At 41.8% G+C, this 22832-nt stretch overlaps 2 protein-coding genes across 5 annotated transcripts; both read right to left on the reverse strand.

Annotated features, from left to right (window-relative positions):
• Positions 1-859: 859 nt before the first annotated feature.
• LOC136696322 (uncharacterized) lies at positions 860-5927 on the reverse strand. Of its 4 annotated transcripts, XM_066670603.1 has the most exons (5): positions 5874-5927; positions 3066-4744; positions 1832-1953; positions 1646-1705; positions 1390-1516 (listed from the first exon to the last, which is right to left on the reverse strand). In XM_066670603.1, the coding sequence occupies exons 2-4, from the start codon at positions 4741-4743 to the stop codon at positions 1664-1666; spliced, it is 1842 nt and encodes a 613-aa protein (XP_066526700.1). In that variant the 5' UTR covers position 4744; positions 5874-5927; the 3' UTR covers positions 1390-1516; positions 1646-1663. The 4 variants fall into 4 exon arrangements, with proteins under 4 accessions (XP_066526698.1, XP_066526699.1, XP_066526700.1 ...); XM_066670602.1 differs by lacking the exon at positions 1646-1705 and having other exon boundaries at positions 1199-1516; XM_066670601.1 differs by lacking the exons at positions 1646-1705; positions 1832-1953 and having other exon boundaries at positions 860-1516.
• Positions 5928-7818: 1891 nt separating this feature from the next.
• LOC136696324 (extracellular sulfatase Sulf-2-like) lies at positions 7819-22791 on the reverse strand. Its single transcript, XM_066670606.1, has 12 exons — positions 22766-22791; positions 18561-18756; positions 17665-17890; positions 17380-17476; positions 17172-17266; positions 16125-16184; positions 14359-14528; positions 12979-13121; positions 12775-12883; positions 11720-11753; positions 11224-11274; positions 7819-10876 (listed from the first exon to the last, which is right to left on the reverse strand). Exons 2-12 carry the CDS (start codon positions 18721-18723, stop codon positions 10846-10848), a joined length of 1179 nt encoding a protein of 392 aa, XP_066526703.1. The 5' UTR covers positions 18724-18756; positions 22766-22791; the 3' UTR covers positions 7819-10845.
• Positions 22792-22832: the final 41 nt, after the last annotated feature.

The raw sequence follows: 22832 nt of genomic DNA on the forward strand, positions 1-22832 counted from the left end.
TTTATTTCTTTGACCACGTAGAAGACATTAGATGTAGAAGTGCAGACAAAAGAGGAACCTGTGATTTGTTCACTGTCTTGAACTTTTATTTAACTGACAGATTTCCAGTGTTTTCAAATATCAACTTGACTGTATTTTATAAACATTAACAAATTTCATATCTGCAACACACTCAAAAAATAAGTAAATACATTGGGACAGGGTAAAATAAGAGCGAAAATCTTTAAAGTTTTCAAGAGGTTCTGCGTTGTTAGATCTTTGTGGCGTTTTGACAAGAGCATATAACATTTCATTAAGACCCCAGAACTGTGTTAAAGAAACAGTATGTATGATCTGGGTTTTTGGCTTCTTAGTCTCCCCTTAGTACTATTTTATTCCAGCACTGTACTGGGGAAGGAGTAAGTACATAGTGTACTCTCTGCAGTGCTGAACACAGAAAAAGCAAAAACAGAGGCTCTGTTCTCCATTTTACAGCTCTGAGGAGCATTACAATGAATTTGAAGCTGTAATTGTGAGGTAAAAATATTACGTAGTGTTCCTTTAACTTATAGAAAAGGTGTAGAATATGTCTCTTATCAGCTAAAACATCCTTGTAGGGAGTGCTTCTGCTCTGTGTTTTCTTTTCCCCCCCGTCTGTGAGAGTTACTCAACACAACTAGCCACTGTGGTCTACTATTAGATCCACTATTGCTGTAAAATATATATATACTATAAAATATACGCGTAAATTAGATTTTTTGAACCTGTTAAAAAAAATTTACCTCAAAGTTTTTAAATGTCAACTTTACTATAATTAAAGACTGTACATTAGATTAAAATGAAAAATAAAAATAATTTATAAACAAGAAAAATAAACAACAAATTTAATATTCAAACTAGTTATACAAATTATTCATTCATCCTTTCATTCATTATCTGTAACCCTTATCCAGTTCAGGGTCGCGGTGGGTCCAGAGCCTACCTGGAATCATTGGGCGCAAGGTGGGAATACACCCTGGAGGGGGCGCCAGTCCTTCACAGGGCAACACACACACACACACACATTCACTCACACCTACGGACACTTTGGAGTCGCCAATCCACCTACCAGCGTGTGTTTTTGGACTGTGGGAGGAAACCAGAGCACCCGGAGAACACACTACACTCCTCACAGAAAGTCACCTGGAGGAAACCCACGCGGACACAGAGAGAACACACCATACTCCTCACAGACAGTCACCCGGAGCGGGAATCGAACCCACAACCTCCAGGCCCCTGGGGCTGTGTGACTGCGACACTACCTGCTGCGCCACCGTGCCGCCTTTACATAAATTATATTGGGATTTATAACCTAAAGAGGACATGATGCGGGCACGGATCTTCCGACACCGAAGACACTCAAATTCTTCCTCTTCGGAGTGGTTCCACTGTTCACAGCTGCAGTGGAACCACCCCTCACACAAGGGACAGTACACCCATGACACAACGTTGGAGTCATCCCCTGGTGGATTAGCAGCTCCACACCTGCCACAAAGACCTGACACAAAAGAAACATTGTCTTACCCTCACACTTGTAAATTAAGATAATTTGTTCACTGTAAACACATTTAATTTGCAATCAATCTTTAAATGACTTTAAGAGCTCTTCTATTTACTGGCTATCTACCTTGGGTTTGTGCATCTCTCATCTCGTCTGGCTGCCTAGCCTTTCTAGCCTTCTTTCTGCCTGTAAGAAATAACCTTTAGATCCTGAAAACCTCTAGATCATAGAAAAAAATCTACCTAATTAAAAAGGTAAGATACAAACTTAATGCCCTTAACAATTGAATCTCTAACTGAATGTTTAAGTCACCTGTCTGAGCGTTTTTTCTCTCTTGCTCTCGTGGGACGCGGTCGCATTTTCTCCCTCTCCGCTCCTTATCTCTCCTGCTTGCTTCTCTGGTCTTGTCCTGTCTACCCCGGGTCTCTCTAATGCTGCTCTTCGAATTACAAATCAGAAATGGAATTGATCAGCTGGTCTCTCAACGCTATTGACACCATCTTCTCAAGGAGAAGTTTGGGCACGGGGAGCCCTCCTGTCCTGATGGAACGACGCTGGCTGAATATGCCATGGATGGATGGGGGAAGTGGCGCGGGGTGTGTCTGGCGCCTCTTTCCATTGAGGACATCGAAGATGTATACCTATTTGGATTTATGATCGCGGGGGTTTCTGCTGATTGGATTTGGCAGTGCCCTGATTTATCGGAAAATTAGAAGAGTTGAGTCAGTTGTAAACAGCCCAAAGAAACTGACCAACATGATTGATGGGATGGGCAGAGCCGTTGGCGCACAGACTGGGACTGTGAGTAGAAGCTTGGATTCCATCAAGGAGCAACTAACGGCTTTGAACACCAAGATTGAACGTCTGGATGACCAGTGCAAAATTGGAACTTTGAATCAGAGGGACTATTAGCTCAAATTTCAGCTCAGGTCTCTGATTCTAACAAGCTGAACTTTATCTGTTTTGGCTGCCCCTGCTATCGGTGGCCTTGGCTGCTGATAGTTTCAACTCCTCCAGAAGGAACGGTCATCATGGAGATCTGCTGCACCTCCCATGTCTGAGCTGGGGCTCAAGGACATGTGACCTCTACTACATCTGGACATTTTCACGAACTGAACCTCCTACTGCTTTTTGTCTACGTCACTGAAACTATTTGTATGTATTGCTTTGTGTGCTAAAGGTGTTGTTTTTTCAAGATCACACACTGTGCTTCTTGGGCACAGTCTGGGACCTTCATTTTTTTACCACCACTTCCCCGATGTTAATCTAGCTGTTTCTTCTAACTGTACAATGGCGCGGGTAACCTGCTGCGGTTGCATCTGTTGCACACACCTAACCCCTGTTTATGTGAGTGTACAGACGGAAGCTAATTTCGCTGCAATGTTGTACTTTTATAACTTTGTATGTGACAATAAAGATCTATCTATCTATCTATCTCTTTTCACCTGTAGATTAATAACATTTAAATAATCATTAATTTCACATTTTATTCAATTCACCTTTGAATTTTTTTGGAACGCAGATGAATTTATAGTTAGCTCATTACCTCTTGTTTCTGCTGCTAGGCGTGAGGAGGAAGAGGACGATGAGGGGGAGGCACTGGCAGAGGTGGAGGGAGTACTGTCACAGTTTGTGCAGCTGGGGGTTGTCCCGGAGGCCGTGGCGGGGTCAGAGCATGTGTTTGCTGCTCCAGCAGTGGGGCCCTTGGTGGCCTGGGTGCTCTTCCATTGTGCCCCCTGCTCCTTTGCCTCTTCAGCCACCCAGGGTGAGTCCTCCTTCTGTCGCAGGAGTCTCTCATACTCCTCTCCAGTGATGACCTGGGCCTCAACAGGGTTGCGTTGAATAATTTTTTTCCTGTAGTCGACCCGGGTCAGGACCTCTGCAAGGTCAGGCTGGATCAATCCTGCTGCCACCAGGGGATGATCCAGAGGAGCTGAAGGTTGCGGTGTGGGTGGTTGGGTGGATGGTAAGGCGGATGGGTGGCTTGCAGAGGCCATCACCGGAGAAGAGGCTGATGGTGTTGCTGGCTCTTGTGTGGTGGTGCTGCTCCTGGGTCCGGTGGACGGCATGAGACGGCTTGAATCCACAGCATGTGGATTCAGAGGAAAGATTCCGCACTTTCTGAATCCCTCCACCACAATGTCCCGGTCTTTCAGCTGCTGGTATGGGTGGCAGAAAACTTTGGCAAACACTGTTTTATTAACAATATATGAATTTTTAAAATGGCAGAGGTTGCTAGCCATCTTGGCAAATTCTGCCTTCAAAGGGCCAAAGAATCCCACGTCCAGTGGTTGTAAGACATGGGAACAATGTGGTGGAAGGCACAAAAGCACAACATCTTCCCTCTTAGCAGCCTCGATGACTTCTGGCGCAAGGTGTGATTTGTGGCCGTCGAAGATCAGGAGCAGAGGGCGCTCCTTCCGGGCGTGTCTGAGGAAGTGCTCAAACCACCGCTGGAACAAGTCCCTGTCGATGTGCCCCGCCGGAGATTTGCCATAGAGAGCATTGGGGGGTCCTCCTTGAGTATACGGGCCTCCGGGAAAATGCTTGGCAAAGATAATAAAAGGTGGAATGTCCTCCCCAGCTGCGTTGAAGCAGGCCAGTACAGAAACGTGGTCTTGGGTACCGGGGGCCTGTTGGTAAATATGTTTGGCCCCCCGGGGGGACAGTACTTTAAACCTGGTTCCATCCATCTGGAAACTGGTTTCATCACAGGTATAAATTTGGGATGGCTTCTCCATTAGACCATACGTTTCCAGATTGGATGTCAGCAGGTTAAAGTACTGACCCACCATCCTCTGCCTGGCACACGCTGCCCTCCCACGGTCGATGGTATCCGGGGTCCTCATGCTGAGTTCTGCCGCATGCCTCCTCCTGAAACAGTGCCACCACTTTTTCCCAAGTGGTGGCACATCTTCCCTGGGGCTCCTCTTCCTCCTCACAGCATTGGCGTACGCCATCAGCCGTTCCTTGGTGAGTGGGAACCCATGCCGCGCGCAGTAGATGCAGTACTGCACCAGAGCCCACTCATCCTCTGGTGCCAATAACTGCTTTGGGCCTGCGCGACAGCCATGAGTTACTCGCCCACTAACTCGGTTCCCCAAGGTGTTACGGGGGACATTGAATGTTCTGGCTGCATGCCGTACCGCCATGCCTGCAGAAACCTCTTCAAGTGCCCGCACCATGTCCTCATCTTTCCAAGTTTTTTTTGTTCTCATTGCCATTCTGTGAAAATAAAATTTGCATTTCTATCGTGTGATTTAATTTTTTTTTAGCTTTATATTCTTCTTTTTATTAACCAGCACTATCATTTTCAGTATTATTTCATTATTAATAAAAACAAACAAGTATTTATTATTATACTAGCAGTAGTAGTAGTATTAAAAATAATAAAATGCTATAATTATGCTGATAGTACTACTACACTAATAATAATGATATGTATAATAGTTATTGTTCGTAATTGTGTGTGAATATGCAAACTGTTTTTGAATGTTTGACTTGGTTTATTAACCCTGGTCTTCAATGTCCACTGCCCTGCGGTTTTTGGTGTTATCTTTGCTCCCAACACATCTGATCTATCTAATTAGCTGATTAACAGTCCATTGTTGAGTTAAATTTAATGTATTAAACAGAAAAACACCAAAATGTGAATGGCAGTGTGCATCCAGGACCAGAGTTGAAAAACGTGTTCCAAGATCTCCTGAGAAAAACGAATTTCCGCGAAGATATTTTTTATGTATTTAACGAGTATTTGCACTTTTAAAACCCTCCCTGTGCTGTTAACAACCCACCCTTTGCATTAAACAGTTGTTCTATAATGTTTTTCAGCTGGAACTGCATGTGATATCCTACCAGTTTCTTTAATAGAGTCATTCCTAAACTGTGTTATGAACAATACATGTACATGTACCTACATATTCCCTCAATATCCGCGATAAAGCGGCCATAAGCCCCCTTGAAAAATCCCGCTAAGTATCGAATCCGCGAAAGATGAACCGCGAAGTAGCGAGGGATTACTGTACACTGTTTGCTGGTGACAGTCAAACAACACTGTGCATACCACATTCAGTGGTTTACAATGAGATTACAGAATTTGTCCTGTGTTGTCATCCGTACTATCTACACCCAAGGATACAAGGACGGTAGATTTTCCCCTCAGAGAGAAGGGAGCTAACTGGAAAACTAACTTTTACACAGAGAGATACTCGTCGCGAAATGGAAATGTGGTATGTTCTACATGCAGTTTTTCACACGCAAAATTACAACGTTGTTAGAGATACTTAAATATAGTTTAGATATGTGATTTTTTGCAAGAATGATGTTTAAATGCCCTTCTGAGGCGGGAACTTACGTTGTGTTGCTTTACCTACTGCGATTGGCGAAGAAAGAGAGCGGAAGTGCACCATATACGACAGTGGCCGGAAATAGGGGGAGGACTGATATGTGTTTTAGCATTTTTGTTATTTGTTTCCATGGCAACGGATACCTGGATATCCAATGTCGATTCTTTGAATCAGTTCAAATGCTCTGACGCCACATAAAATAATGCAGTATCTCTCTCTCACACACACACCATATATATATATATATATATATATATATATATATGAATTGTTTCCTCCGGGTGACTGTCTGTGAGGAGTGTGGTGTGTTCTCCCCGTGTCTGCGTGGGTTTCCTCTGGGTGCTCTGGTTTCCTCCCACAGTCCAAAAACACACGTTGATAGGTGGATTGTGAGTGAATGTGTGTGTGTGTGTCTGTGTTGCCCTGTGAAGGACTGGCGCCCCCTCCAGGGTGTATTCCCGCCTTGCGCCCAATGATTCCAGGTAGGCTCCGGACCTACCGCGACCCTGAACTGGATAAGCGCTTACAGATAATGAGGAATGAGGAGTCTTCAGGATATTTAGGAAGACTTAGCAAACATAGTGGGAAGATAGGAGAATTAGAGGGATAATTTGAGATACAGGATTTTTTTTTAGGACATGTAGGAAAACCTAGCAGACACAGTGGGAAGATAGGAGATGTAAAGGCAAGATAAAAGAAGTTAGGTTTTAGGGTTAGTTGGTGTCATCTGTGGTCTCTCACAGATGGATAAATATCTGTGGATTAGTTCCTGATTTACAAGAGTTCCTTTAAATGTGTTTGTTTTGTATGAAACAAGTTATAAAATGTGCACAAACGCGTGTAACAACAGGGCGCTGAGTAAACACACGAGACTACACTGTGATTGTGTAAAGTTACAGTGCGTAAAGTATAACACAGCTTAAAACTCCTTGGATGATGACTGGATGATTTAGAGCTAAAATGTATTCAAAATTGACGTTTTTAATGTTCCAAATGCGGACAGTTTTTTTTTTTTTTACAAAGAATGGATCTCTGTAGTTAACTGACCACCGAGACATCAGTCAGCTAATAATCCATAAACCTGTATCATATCCAAAGACGTTAAAGTTCTCTGCACAAAGCTGTTTGTTATATCCAGCATCAGCCATTTACACAGGTTACATACTTTAAACCCTTATATATTGCAGTTATCTACAGGGGTTGGACAATGAAACTGAAACACCTGTCATTGTAGTGTGGGAGGAGTCATGGCTAAATTGGAGCAGCCTGGTGGCCAATCTTCATTAACTGCACATTGCACCAGTAAGACCATGTGCATCCAATGGTTCAAACATTGTGTCCTGAAGGCGGTGGCATGTATCAGGACGACAATGCACCAATACACACAGCAAGACTGGTGAAAGACTGGTTTGATGAACATGAACGTGAAGTTGAACATCTCCCATGGCCTGCACAGTCACCAGATCTAAATATTATTGAGCCACTTTGGGGTGTTTTGGAGGAGCGAGTCAGGAAACGTTTTCCTCCAACAGCATCACATAGAGACCTTGCCACTATCCTGCAAGAAGAATGGCTTCAAATCCCTCCGACCACTGTGCAGGACTTGTATATGTCATTCCCAAGACGAACTGACGCTGTATTGGCCGCAAAAGGAGGCCCTACACCATACTAATAAATTACTGTGGTCTAAAACCAGGTGTTTCACTTTCATTGTCCAACCCCTGTACATTAAGTAGCTGTCTGAGTAACAAAATGATTTAGCAAACTTTATTTGTAGCTATGGGACATTGCTCTGAATCACAGGTTGTATTAGAAAGTGAACTGTTTTGTGATATTTTGTTTGATTTATTTATTAATCATTTCTTTACTACGTGCAGTTTAATTATTTTAAATAACTTTTATTTTAAGTTCAGTCATGTCAGACGATACTTTCAGCATCATTCGGACACTACGCACACTTTATGCATTTTCAGGAGCAGGTGTAAATTTCATTCGTACAGAACCCGGATATTTACAAAAAAAAGTGATTTACAAAAGATTTACATGCAAATTTATACTGCTCACATTTCATAAATGAGGCCCAGCATGTCAAAGTTTGGAGACATCATTTACATTCAGAAACCTTATTTTGCAGCTATTGCTAAAAGAGTATTCTACAGCACACATAAAATCTATTTAGTTTACATTGAAAACATTGTGTAAATAAATATACACTCCATATCAACTGCAAAGGATGAACATGTTCAATATGCTGTGTCGACTAGAGGGGAAATAACCCACACTAAGCAAGGGATTGTGGCTTTCTGCATTGAGCAAACACCATCCAGTACAACTGAAATTGACATGAGTTGGATTGGTAGTGTCGCAGTCACACAGCTCCAGGGACCTTGAGGTTGTGGGTTCGATTCCCGCTCCGGGTGACTGTCTGTGAGGAGTGTGGTGTGTTATCCCTGTGTCTGCGTGGGTTTCCTCCGGGTGACTGTCTGTGAGGAGTGTGGTGTGTTCTCCCTGTATCCGTGTGGGTTTCCTCCCACAGTCCAAAAACACACGTTGGTAGGTGGATTGGCGACTCAAAAGTGTCCGTAGGTGTGAATGTGTGTGTGTCTGTGTTGCCCTGTGAAGAACTGGCGCCCCCTCCAGGGTGTATTCCCACCTTGCGCCCAATGATTCCAGGTAGGCTCTGGACCCACCTCTCATCAATGTTTGGCCATGTTGCCATAGAGACAGTAGGAAATACACAAGTACCCTATAAGTACTCTTGTTTTCAGATGAATCATTGGATGAGCAAGTCTCCATAAACCTCTCGACAAACAGTATAATAGTAAAATAATCAGAGTGTCTGACTGAGTTTTATAATAAATCTCTGAAATTATTCATGTTCCACCATGTGAAACAGCAACATTGTAAGAATTAAGAATGAAAACAAATTAATGTGTACAACACATGCTGAATAGGCTTTTGTATTAAAGAAATAAGTGATAATTAACTGGTAGCTTGGGGAGTGGGTAAACCTGGAGAATTTTAGAACCCAATATAGTATAATATAGGGCAGCATGGTGGCTTAGTGGTTAGCATGTTCACCTCTCAGCGCTGGGATCTTGGATGATACCATCCTCGTGTCTGTGTGGTTTTCCTCCGGGGTCTCCCTTGTTCATCACGGAGGTTGGGTGAATTCGCTTCTCTAATAACTGTCCTGGTGCGTGAGTGAATGATATGCCCAAATATGGATTGGCGCTCCATCCTGGGGGAAACCCTAGTGCCGATGCAGTCCTCCAGGTGGACGGTCATTCCTAGTCGAGAGTACGCTGTGTGCGTTTGGCTGACACTTCTCTCCAGTGTGTGTGTGGACTGAATGTTGAGCATTGATTTTAAAGCGTACTTAGGTTTCAAAAAGTGTAACATATAATAGGGATCAAAATTTGATAACAACTTACATTACATTTTCCTAAATTATGATGTCACAGTTCATTCCACTTTAAAGCATACATATTTTATATCATGATTTAAATAAAACTGCAAGGGAATGTTTGAAAAAGGAGATCTCAGTCAAGGAAAAAGGAACAGAGAATAGAGCTTACCATTATTTTTTACAGTTTTCAAAAGTTAGTTGTAGTGTTGTAAACTAAATCATACCTGCTCTTTGGTGGTCCTGTATATACAGGAGGTCCTCGGGTTACGTCAGTCCCGAGTTACGATGTTTCGTGGTTACGACACATCTCCCATTTACTGTATAAAGATTGTTTCGACTTAAGTGGTTTTGCGTCGTAAACGTCGTAATGTGAACTTCGTGTTTGGTGTGTGCGGCGCGACGGAAGAATACATGGTTACGCTGCTCGGGACCGAGGAGGATAGGTGTGAGGATAGGATAAGTGCTTACAGTATGTTATTTACGTACAGTATATACGTATGTTCCGACTTACACCGAAATTCGGTTTACGACGCGACGTAGGAACGGATCAACGTCGTAAGTCGAGGACGCCTTGTGTACATTTATAGAATGGTAAATATAAAATAATACCCTAACCTCAGCGTAGACAAAGTTCTTCTCTTTGTGGAGGAAACTCCAGGTGCTTGAAATACTGGTCCAGAGCTGAATAACGGAGGTAGACGCAGCTGAGCTCCAACAACTGCGATACTTTCTGCTTATATTCATCTCTCTGATGGTAGCGCTGTAGTTAGTAGGTAGTTCATGAGTAAAATCAACCTTCCTGAAAACGTTACAAGTTTACAGATTGAAGTATGTTGCATTAAAATAATTAAAAAAATTAAAACATTTTTAATAACATTTAATGACTTTTCTCATAATTAATTACTTTTTAAAATGGAGTCATGTCAGATGATACTTTCATCATCTTTTGGACATTGTGCAAATTTTACACGTTTATTACAGCAGGTGTCAGTTTAGTTCTTAAGCACAAACACCGAGATTACAAACATTATGATGTATCTGAATATTTACCAAAATAAAAGGGTTTTAATAATTATTAATTATAATCAGATATATTTTATTCAGGTTAAAATTTAGGAGAAATGAGTAAGTTGTTCTCAAGTTAGAATTAGAATAATTTTATTTGGCCATTAGGATTTTTTTCTCTGCCTTTAACCCAATCCGTGCAGTGAAACACACATTTACACACACACTAGTGAACACATGTGCCCCAAGCAGTGAGCAGCCCTAGCCACGACACCCTGGCAGCAGTTGGTAGTTAGGTGCCTTGCTCAAGGATACTTCAGTCATGACTTGCCAGCTCTGGGGTTCAAACCAACAACTTTCTGCTTACAAGCACCAGGCCACAGCTGACCCAACAATGTGGATCTCTACTCTGTTTACATCAGTGTCACTGTGATATGGCTTCCATGTCTTCTACATTTTTGTTGAAATAGTGTTTGGGGTTGAAAGCATGTATTTTTCACCAGGTTCCCAGGTTTTTACATTGTTTTCATTAGTTTTTCCTTCCTGGGCTGCAGCCTGGGGCAAAATTAGCCCACCCAGCCTTCCCAGATCTGTCCCCTGATTAAAGAAGAGAAATAAAACAGAAGAGTAATCAAAATTACCTTTGAAATTTGGTTTAATAATATCTTTATCCATGAATCAATTAAGTTAACCTAAATGGCATTTGAATGTAGTGGCAGTAAAAGATAATGAAAGAAAAATGACATGACAATGAAAGAAATATTATGACAATGACCCTACACTCTTCAGTACGGTACTAACACTGCTGAATGTTGACGAGTGCAGCTAAAAGGAGGCCATGAAAATGACACTGCAGGTGCTCCCATTAAAATCATGTGACACAAAGCAGGACACTAAATGAAAAAAATGGGATTTGGAACAGATGCAATATATAGAAAACTCACACTGATTTGGAGGAAGATTTCTTCACTTTTGGACTCTTTCGATGAAGGATCCTAAAGCAGGCAGAATATACATACACACACACACAATGCAGCCAGAAACATATATTTGAGGCATACACATGTAACTGTCCCTTACCCATTAAAATGCAAAGCAAGGGTCTGAAATTTTTAAAAACTTCAACTAGCAGACTCAAGCCTCAGTAAGTGCTCATTCTGAGCTCTGCAGCATTCTGTCACATTTATCTTAAGTATACAATCCTTTCGAACCACCATTTTACTGTATATAGAAAAAGAAATAGCATTCAAATATGTATATAGAAGTGGCTAAAGTATCCACCTATTATCTTCTACCATTTATGTGTTTTCAATGAACAAATTTTGTGATATTTCAAGAGAAATGCATCAAAAGCTTCTGTACAACATTTCATTATTTTGTTTCAATTCTTGCCAAGTTGATGCAGAAAAGAACATGAGGACGTGCAAAATAATGTCATACCTGAAATCACTGGCAAGGTTTCGTACTTTTGGACCTGCAGAATATGAAGAATATTGGTTATCGCAAATAAGAGTTATTAAAAAACTAGTCACATGCCTTTGGCACAAGACTGTACCCTCGGACAAATGAGAATAATAATAATAATAAGGCGGCCTGGAGGTTGTGGGTTCGATTCCTGCTCCAGGTGACTGTCTGTGAGGAGTGTGGTTTGTTCTCCCTGTGTCTGCGTGGGTTTCCTCCAGGTGACTGTCTGTGAGGAGTGTGGTGTGTTCTCCCTGTGTCTGCGTGGGTTTCCTCCAGGTGCTCTGGTTTCCTCACACAGTCCAAAAACACATGTTGGTAGGTGGATTGGCGACTCAAAAGTGTCCATAAGTGTGAGTGTGTGTGTGTGTGTGTGTGTGTGTGTTGCCCTGTGAAGGACTGGTGCCCCCTCCAGGGTGTATTCCCGCCTTGCGCCCAATGATTCCAGGTAGGCTCTGGACCCACCGTGAATTGGATAAGCGCTTACAGATAATAAATGAATGAATGATGAATTATTGTTATTGTTGCAATATTGAACTTTTAGCTGATATTTCAACTGATAACTGTGCAGAAACAGAGAGAACACACCACACTCCTCACAGACAGTCACCCGGAGGAAACCCACAGACACAGGGAGAACACACCACACTCCTCACAGCAGTCACCCGGAGGAAACCCATGCAGACACGGAGAATACACACCACACTCCTCACAGACAGTCACCAGGAGCGGGAATTGAACCCACAACCTCCAGGTCCCTGGAGCTGTGCAACACTACCTGCTGCACCACCATGCCGCCCCAATACATAATTCATTACTCATCTACATACTCTCTCTTTAATATGGACACTTATTCTTTTTAAAAATGGAAAATTTTATTTCCCTTTTTTATTTGTTTTCCTGTATTATAATTATTTATTAGTGTGTTAAAAAGTTGCAGTCAGCTGTGAATGTAGGTAGTACACTGGCACCATAAGCATGTGCATTTTGCATATTATTTTTGAAACACATGTTCAGGAACGATGAAGTCTAACCTGTCTCAGGGCTACACTGCTTGTGACCTTTGCAGCTGCGCATCTTCATGAGTTGCAGGTGCAAGTGGTTGCGTGCATTGCGATCCAGTCTACTAACTGTATTTGTCAGCTGCACAAAGTACACAAAAACATAAAAGATTACATCATTTGTGTTAAAAGAATAAAACATCATGGACTGGATCTGGTTAATCATGTTATATTTACCTGATAAGGGTCTGTGTTTAGGTCAAAATACTCCAAGAATCCAGTGGCAAACTCACAAAACAGGAAGTTGTGTGTGTCATTGATAGTCCTCAAACACCAGTAGGTGTTGTTGTTGGCACTGGTACAAGCACAGAATGGCCCCACTTGTAACATAACAAAACAGATGTAATATTCCAATAAATAAAAAATATATATATTCACACCATTGCCTGACATGTGATGTCCTGTCTTGTTCTAATCAATCATCCTGCATCTTTGTTACTAATGTTAATATTCAAAAAATAATTATTTAGTTGCACTTTATACACATGACGATAAAGAGTTTTGATTTTTGATTCTGACTGGTAACCTAAAATAAACAAGTTCAGGGTTCTCCTTAAATGATCCTTAAATACAATTCTGAAATAAATGATAAATAGTAGAGACTTTTTAAAACACTTGAGGGCTATGTTGTTTTGCTATGTATGTATATTTATTGTAATTGGGTTTTTTTTTAAAGTTTAGGGCTTTTTTTGTAAATAATAGTATGTACAAACCCCATTTCAAAAAAGTTGGGACACTGCAAAATGAAATAAAAATGCTGTGCAAGCCCTTTATTAAAGACAACAATTCTGTAACTGAGAAAGTTTTTTTTTTTTTTTTATTTCATCATTTTGAATTTGAAAGTGTCGTGTTTGCTACTGTGTTGCACCTACGCATCTTTTAAAAATGTTGTTAGAAGGCACTGTAAACTGTAAGACACACTAAACATTTGGGATCTGAGCAGAACAAGTTCACAAGTGGTAAAGGGTCTGGAATATTTTAGCTCCTAGGTACCTTCCTACTAAGGAGCAACACTGTTATAAGCTATGAAAAATGTGGATTGGCCTTGTTACAGAAATAAAATGAAAACGTCTGTCTGGATGAATGTTTGTTTCTCCAAAACCTGTATATATCATTCAGCATTAACAGTGCCTTTACTGATATGCCATGTGCAATAATGCACCCCCATAGCATCATGAATGGTCATGGTCCCTTGCTATTTAACCCACAGAACATGGCATCTATGATTTCCAAAAATAATTTGGAAATGAAGAACGATGATAATCTTCATTTGTCAGATCAAAGGATGCTTTTTCAGATACAGGGTATATATGATTTGTTATTTTCATGATAGTTTTAACCTACATTTGTATATGCAGTGATGAACCATGTTCACAGACATTGGTTTTGGGAATTGTTTCTAAGCCTATGCAGTGATTTCCATTTCCTTTTGCAGAATTTGTAATGTGCTGAAGAGCTATCATACTGATATTCATATTATTGTGGAAGCAGAGGTATAAAGAGAATAAACACTCTCATTTAGCTCATTTCTAACAGATCAAGATTGTGGTTCCTTACTTGTCCAGAAGGGCGCTGTCTGCCAGTGTCTGTTGTCATGAGTGAAACATGTAAGCCCAGGCATGCTGCAGGTGTTATTGTTTTGAAGACGTTTCAGTAGCTTCCGCAGCTTCTTCCTGCGTTTCTGTTTCTTCAGAAGCCATTGCTTCTTATTTTTAGACGCCACTAAACTGACAAAACAAAGTCAATAAAAGAAGTGCTTAGTTGACATTAAAATTTATGTTTGGAATGAATTGATGGTGAACCCTTGGCCATTTATATGATGATAATGTACAATTAAACTCAAATGGACAATGTGTTCTTATGTACATTGATAATTGGTCTACACTGCATTCCACATCTTTAAATTCTAAATTAAAACATAACACAAAATTTGAATTTCAATTTTTAATAACATTCTCCGAAGAAGGTAGATAACTTGCTGATAACTTTCAGATTTTTCAGGTTTTTTACTTCCAACTGAACACTATAACAGAGCACTTGCAAACATTTTTCCTTCATTGTTAGACAATAAGGCACTAGATGTGGGTCTGGAGCCTACTCAGGATCACTGGGTGCAAGTTGGGACATCGGTCCCAACCCTTCCATTTTACAGCCGAGCCATACTCAGCCTCTATCCTTACAGTTCAGTCTTTTTTTTTTCAGGTGTCCCAGCCCCATCCTCCTGCTGCTGCAGTGCTCCCACTTTCCAGCTTTCCACCTTGTGCTCTCTCTCTCTCTTCAGGTGGTGCTGTGAACCTTCAAACCCTCACCCACTTCACTTTTGGCTGCTGCACTATTCCCAGTCTTGGACTTTCCAGCTTATCCTCTTTTCAGCCCGTACCCTGCCACTTCTTTTAGAGCCCATCCACTTTCATGCTATAGACCATTGTTCTTATCCCCTCCAATTTGCTGTCTTGCCAAATCATGCCCGTTCCTTTACAGCCCACCCTCCCTTGTGCTGTGGACCCTCAGCCCGACTCCTAGCTTTGTGGCTCATGTTTTCAAATTTGCAGCTTGTGCCCTCTCCTCAGAAGCTGTTGTGGACCTTTTTCCTTATGCGCTTCCCTTCACAAACACACAGAGCCCTGCATCTACTGTACAGCTCATGCTTTCTCCTGCTGTGGATCTTGTTCCTACCTCTCTGCTTCACAACTACATTGCTTCCAACCCTAGCTTTGCAGCTCACGCTTTCTCCTACCACAGACATTCAACCAAACTGCTGTCCATTGCTGCTACTCTGCTCCCAGGCTCTAATTTTACAGCCCTCACTCTGCTCTCAGCTCCATTTGGATTCTGTCTCTTTTAGGGTTTCCACCAACCAAAACCATCCAGCCAAGAGTATCCTATGGACCAGCATCCAAGGACCACTTATGAAGGACTACAGGACAAGCAAAACAAAGGGGCACCCAGCATGGACTAGTGTGAAAACCAGCAATTCCACCCTCCTCCCACCGCAGTACCCATCCAAAGTTGTTTAACAATAATATGATTTTAAAAAATTATTATTATAATAAATTCCAAATCTAATGGCAAGAAAACACATCAGTGTTCCAAAATGAAGTCGCAAGGGTGCTGTGAGCAGGAGTTAAGGGGACAATTTACCCCTCTCTTAAGTCTGAACCACCTGCCCCACCCATCCCCAAAAAAACCTACGGCTATGGTTGAGTAAAGATTGTGTAAAAACAAAACAAAAAAACACAAAAAAACCAAAAAAAAAAAAACTTAATACACAGTGATTAGAACTACCTATGTTTCATTTCTCCAATTTTATACTTTTGACTTACCTTGGAGAATACATTTGACCCAACTTGAGCCTGAGGTGTTCTCGGTTCTTGTTCTGGAAACTTAAACACAGAGGAATGCACCGTATTAAAAAAAATCAGATCAAAACTGAAAAATGTGGGATTACTGTATGAAGAACAATTGTTCAGTGAGATTTATGGCCCCTCCCATAAATGTACTTTATCTTTTTTCTTTGGTAAAATTGAGCACTAGGTAGAATTTTACCTTAAAATTACAGCTTTCAAATTATTGTCAATATTCACTGACTAGTAATAACGAGAATAGAGTCTCTGCTTATGCTGTTCTGAGCTCAGCACTGAAGAAAAGGCAATGTTTGAAGGATGGTAGGAACACACAAGGAAATCACAAGCATGCTGTGAGCAGGGAGACATTTAACCCTCCACCCCATTGATTACAGGACAGTGTTAACAATTATTTACACCCTACAAATGTAGGGGAGCCTAGCAGCAAAAATACCAAATCTAACCCTAGTGTTATATTAAAAAAATATTATAGAACATTTCACAATTCTGTAAAATGTGTTTTTTAAAAATATATTTTGCATTGTGTGTTTTAACCTAGAAAGGTATCTTATGTGAAGGAAGGTTAAGTTTCTGAGCAGTGATTACATCACTCAAGAGAGCACTCGGAGAACGATATTAAGAGCGTAAAGTCCATGTTCATAGGTGCTGAGGTATTTGTTTTTCTGCAATACCCTAAAACACATTGTAGTCGCAATATGATACATTAGCTCCAATTAGGTGAGAATGCAATCTGACATCTCACAATGCTGGCTTGGGCAAATGTATATAATAAATTTAATCACATTCTGCTGTGATGCAGAAATTTTATAAAAATCTGAACATTTGCATGTTTTTAAGACAAAACAGCAGAGACTATATTTTACAGTATCACAAATTAAACATAAATGTGTAGCAATGTAAAAGAAGATATATGCAGATTTGTTTACATCTCCTCGAATTTGTTACACAGAGACATTTTGCTTTAGCAGAAGCTACATTATCTTTGCAAATAAACTGTATACTCACATACTGTGGTTGCATTCACACTCTCTGGGCCGAACCTTTTTCAAGTGACTTTTAACCTCTCTCAGGTTCTTTACCTTGGTTTGTAGTGTCTCAATCTATTTATGGAGAAAGCGTGGTTAAACAAGTACAGACGTTGTATTTCTTATGAAAATAAATGTAATGTTTAGTATTTTGTGAGGTAAATTTAAGGGGTGGGGTGGAACTTAACCTCATGCTCAATATGTAGTTTATGGTCTTTCCAGGCCTGCAGAGATTTATACAGTCCACCATCGCATTTCACAGTGTCATTCGTTAATATCAAACACCTGAAATGAGTCTTTATGTTGAAATTCTAAACACACTGATCTACAATATTGCATTGTTTCCTTCTATCTGAGCTGTAGCAACAAGATAACACAATACAGTATAAATAATAAAAGCACTTATATAGAAAATGCAGTTATGCACTCCAACTAGTTTTCAATTCATCAATAAATAAAGATATGTGTCTAACCTGTAGGTAACTTTAAGGGCTGCTGATGGTATGAAGTCTGTAGGTTCCATTCCACTGAACTCTTCATTTCCTCGATAAATCATTTTGCCCAGTGTCTGATGAAAATTTTTTGGGGTGATGGGCTGGTAGCCCTCCTCTAGATCCAATGTGTAAACATTAGTGTCCAGATGAGGTGGGAGTGATCGAGCCCAGCGATTCTGGGACATACCTTTCTTTGGTTTTAGCTCTGAGAATTTAGGAACAATGAAATGCAGACCCAAAGTCACAACAAAATCAGAAGGAAAGTTTCTGAGATCTAGCAGCTTGTGCGGTGGGAGTCTTGACTTCAAGAGAATTGAACACTGGTCAATTTAACATAACATTTACAGAAATTAGTTGATATAGTAAAGGTACAAAGAAACATGAAATAGCTAAATATATATATATATATGTGTGGTCAAAAAAAGACAAATTAGAGAGACATGCTTAAAATTAATGCATTAACACACAATAAATATCCTGATCTTGGCTTGTGCTTTTAAATGTTTAGTGATCTCCCCACTGTCTAAAGAACTCCAGATACCTTTTCTCTGCCACAGAGACAGTGAGCAGAGAGAGGAAACTTAGCATTTAATAGCTTAGCATATATATATATATATATATATAGCTCAGAATAAAGACACTTTGGTTTTTTTTTTAGCCATTTACTGACATGTGGGCTTTGTAAACACATTAGAACTCAATCGATATTTCCTCCCCAAAAAATCTTATTTTTGGTTAATTACTACAAATAAACCTTGCAATTGCTGATCACATTGCTCACTTGGTGCTAGGGCCCTGAATTGTCTGCTACTTTGTGACAATAGTTGAGAAAAACATAACTTTAAATAAAACTACAATATTAAATTTAAACATACTTCTCTTCATGGGCGTCTTCATCCTCCTGAATGGCACAACTGGCTCACAGTTACAATGCTGCAGAGCTGATCCAGACTTGTACAGCTGAGTGTTACTGGCTATTACGCCCTCAGCATGGGAGGCATACAGACCTGCCATGCCCTTACATTTATACAGCCTCATCGTGCCTGAGGGATTCTCAACACATTGCCATTTCTGCAGAGAGACCGAATGAAAGAGAGAAAGAGGGCATGAAAAAGTTCACTTGTTATAAACAAACAAAAAAAAAAAAAACGTTTGCCTGTGTAATATATATACATATATACTTGCAAGAAACAGTAATTCAAATGTTGTGGTTAGTAGTTGTCCAATGATTCATGTAACAGGACAGATGTGAATTGGCTTTGTAGTTTGTAAAACTCTTAATGTATGAGGATTATTGTGAATTTTTGAAATATGTGGAACTACTTGTTTTTGTAATGTGGCAGCTCACCCAGGGGTGAATTGAAACAGGGCAAGCCACCAACAGAACACTAGAGAAATAGGCCTCAAGGTCAAAGACACACAAACAACCCCTCTGGAAGTTAGGAACACCGAGACAAAATGAAACACGTGAGGAAAAATTAAGATGTCAGGGGAAAACTGATCAGCTCAGAATTGAGCAAAAGAAAACAAAGGCAAGAGAGCTTCCCAAAACAAAAGGGAGGGACAAGATGAGACAAAAAGAAATTAAAGCGAACACAACTTATTTCTAATTAAATTTAATTAAATTTATTTATATTAAAAAATGGTAAAGAAAAGAAAACATTGAATCCCAAGAGAAAAACCAGAGGGAAAGCTCTGGTGGAAACCCAGGAGAAAACTCAAGAGCCTTTACCAAATTACCGGCTAGACTTGCATGGCACTCTGAAAAGAGAAACCCAAGACTGAGCACTGAGGTGTGTGTTGGCTTCCCTTAAGTAGGAGTAGCCCAGGTGGAACCAATTGCCCCAAATTAAGAGTGCCTCTGTCTCCCTCTAGTGACTGGGGGTGGCTTAGAAGGCAGCCTCACCCCAGCCCCAGGCAGACCTCTTACAAGACCCCCTCTCCTAGGAACGGCACCTGACGTTCCCAAACCTGCAGCACGATCACGTCTGAAGTCAAGACAAGGCACCGGAGGGTACGTTCTAGGTCTTGATTGACCCTTTCTGTTTGGCCGTTAGACTGCGGATGAAAACCCGATGATAGACTCACCGAGGCTCCTAGTAGCTGGCAAAAGGCCTTCCAGAACTTGCTAGCAAACTGGGGGCCCCAATCAGAGGGGAACCCATGGACCCTGACCACGTGCTGTAGAAGAAGTTTGGCAGTTTCCTTGGCTGATGGGAGCTTGGGGAGTGCCACAAATTTACAGGCCTTAGAGAACCTGTCGACTATGACTAACATCACAGTGTTGCCCCGGGATTTGGGCAAACCTGTGATAAAGTCCAAGGAGAGGTGGGACCATGGACGTGAAGGTATAGAAGTGGGTGGAGTAAGCCTGTCTGTCATGTTCTGGGCTCTTTATTTCGGGCACACGACTGACAGGCGGCCACATAGGACTGGACATCTCGTTCCATGTTAGGCCACCAAAATCGTCTCTGCAAAAACTTCAGGGTACGGATAACCCCTGGATGTGCAGTAAAAGGAGACGTATGTCCCCATTGTAGAACCTCCGGCCGGACTGAAGTGGAGACATAGAGCCGCTCTGCCCCCCCCCCCCCCCCCCCACACCTGGATCTGGTTCATTCTGGAGGGCAATTTTGTATAGCTGTCTCCAGTCCCTAGCATAGGGGAGCAATGATGCGAGTCTCAGGGATCATTGGTTCAGTTGGTGGGACAGTGGATGGAGGAGCCCACTGGTGAGAGAGAGCATCAGGCTTAGTGTTTTTAGAACCTGGTCGAAATGACAAAACAAAATCAAATCTGGCAAAAAAAACAATGTCCATCTGGCCTGACAGGAATTCAGATGCTTGGCTTGTTGGATGTAGGCCAAGTTTTTGTGATCTGTCCAGACTAGAAATTGATGCTTTGCTCCCTCCAGCCAATGCCTCCATTCCTCCAAGGCCAACTTCACAGCCAAGAGTTCCCTGTCACCCACAGCATAATTCTGCTCAGCAGGCATAAGGCGATGAGAAAAGAATGTGCAAGGGTGCAGTTTTTGGTCAGCTCCAGAATGCTGTGATAACACTGCCCCAACTCCTATATCCGAAGCATCTACTTTAACCAAAAAAGGGAGATCAGGATCTGGTAGTTGTAATACTGGAGCAGTGACCAGGTGATGTTTAAGCTCCTCAAAAGCCTTCTGTGCTGCTTCAGTCCATAGATACCTCCCTATGTCTTTTCTTGTTAGGGAGGTTAATGGAGCAGCCACAGTGCTAAAATTTCTGATGAAGCGGCGAAAGAAATTAGTGAAGGCCAGAAAGCACTGAACTTGTTTTAGAGAAGTGGGGCGTGGCCATTCAGCAATTGCTTTGATCTTAGCTGGATCCATGCGTAGTTGGCCCTTGGATACAACAAATCCAAGGAAGGACACAGATGAAGCATGGAACAGAGACTTCGAGTTTTACATAGAGATGGTTCTCTGGGAGTAGCTGAAGGACTCTTCTCACATGAAGTATGTGTTCTTCCATAGATTGGCTATAGATGAGAATGTCATCCAGATACACAAAAGCATAGTGGTCTAATGCCTCCCTCAAGACCTCATTGATATAGTGTTGGAAGACAGCCTGAGCATTCATCAATCCAAACGGCATAACAAGGTACTTGTAGTGGCCTGATGGAGTGATGAAAGCCGTTTTCCACTCATCACCTTCTCTAATGCGGATGAGGTTGTAGGCACTGCGCGAATCCAGTTTAGTAAAACTGAGGCTTGTTGGAGTGCTTCAAAAGCAGAGGTCATGAGGGGCAAGGGGTAGCGGTCTTTCACCATAATTTTGTTGAGACCCCAGTAGTCTATACAGGGATGAAGACCCCCATCTTTTATTTGCCACAAAGAAGAACCCAGCCCCTGCTGGGGAGGTGGAAGGCCGGATGAAGCCTAAAGCTAGCCCCGTTGAAGAGGAACCCAGGTTTCTCGTCTCCGCCGATGCTCTCACAACCGGTTATCTAATTTGAGGGCTACCTCAATGAGACTCTCCAGAGAGGTATGGAGATCTCTTGGTGCCAACTCATCTTTGAGTTGCTCACTCAGCCCCTGCAAAAAGGCCGCTGTTAATGCTGAAGTATTCCAGCCATTTTCAGCAGCAAGAGTACGGAACTCAATTGCATAAATCGGCCACGGATCTCTTTCCCTGACTTAAGCGTAGAAGACGGGGACCAGCTTCACCCCCACAGACAGGGTGATCAAAAACGTTACACATAGTTGTTGTGAACTCCTTTATGGAGGCACACACAGTAGGACAATTCTCCCATATGGGAGTGGCCCAAGCAAGAGCCCCATCTGTTAACAGTGAAATGATAAATGCCACCTTAGACTTCTCTGTGGGGAAGAGAGAGGGTTGCTGCTCAAAGGCAAGAGAACACTGAAGCAGAAAACCTCTGCAACGGCCTGGATCCCCATTATACCTTTCAGGTGGTGGCAGGTGGGGCTCACTCTGTGAAATGGGTGTTGGGTTTGGGACTGGAGGGGGGCAGGTGCAGCCCTTGTGGCCACAGATGGTTCAGCCTGAAGGACTGCAATAAGACCCTGCAGCTAAGACAGAATTTGTTGAAGGGTCTGTTCATGTCTACCAATGGCAACACCCTGACTCATCAAAGCAGTTTTGAGCTGCTCTATGTCGGGTGACTCGGATGGTTATGGCTCAGTCTTGCTGTAATGTGGCAGCTCACCCAGGGGTGGATTGAAACAGGGCAAGCCACCAACAAAGCACTAGAGAAATAGGCCTCAAGTGCAGAGAAACACAAACAACCCCTCTGGAAGTTAGGAACACCGAGACAAAATGAAACACGTGACGAAAACTTAAGATGTCAGGGGAAAACTGATCAGCTCAGAATTGAGCAAAAGAAAACAAAGGCAAGAGAGCTTCCCAAAACAAAAGGGAGGGACAAGAACAGACAAAAGAAATTAAAGAGAACATAACTTATTTCTAATTATTTATTTATACTACAAAATGGTAAAGAAAAGAAAATATTGAATCCCAAGAGAAAAACCAGAGGGAACGCTCTGGTGGAAACCCAGGAGAAAACTCAAGAGCCTTTACCAAATTACCGGCCAGACTTGCACGGCAGTGCAAGAGAAACCCAAGACTGAGCACTGAAATGTGTGTTGGCTTCCC

The sequence above is a fragment of the Hoplias malabaricus genome, chromosome 5, assembly GCF_029633855.1.
Source record: "Hoplias malabaricus isolate fHopMal1 chromosome 5, fHopMal1.hap1, whole genome shotgun sequence".
Lineage (NCBI taxonomy): Eukaryota > Metazoa > Chordata > Actinopteri > Characiformes > Erythrinidae > Hoplias > Hoplias malabaricus.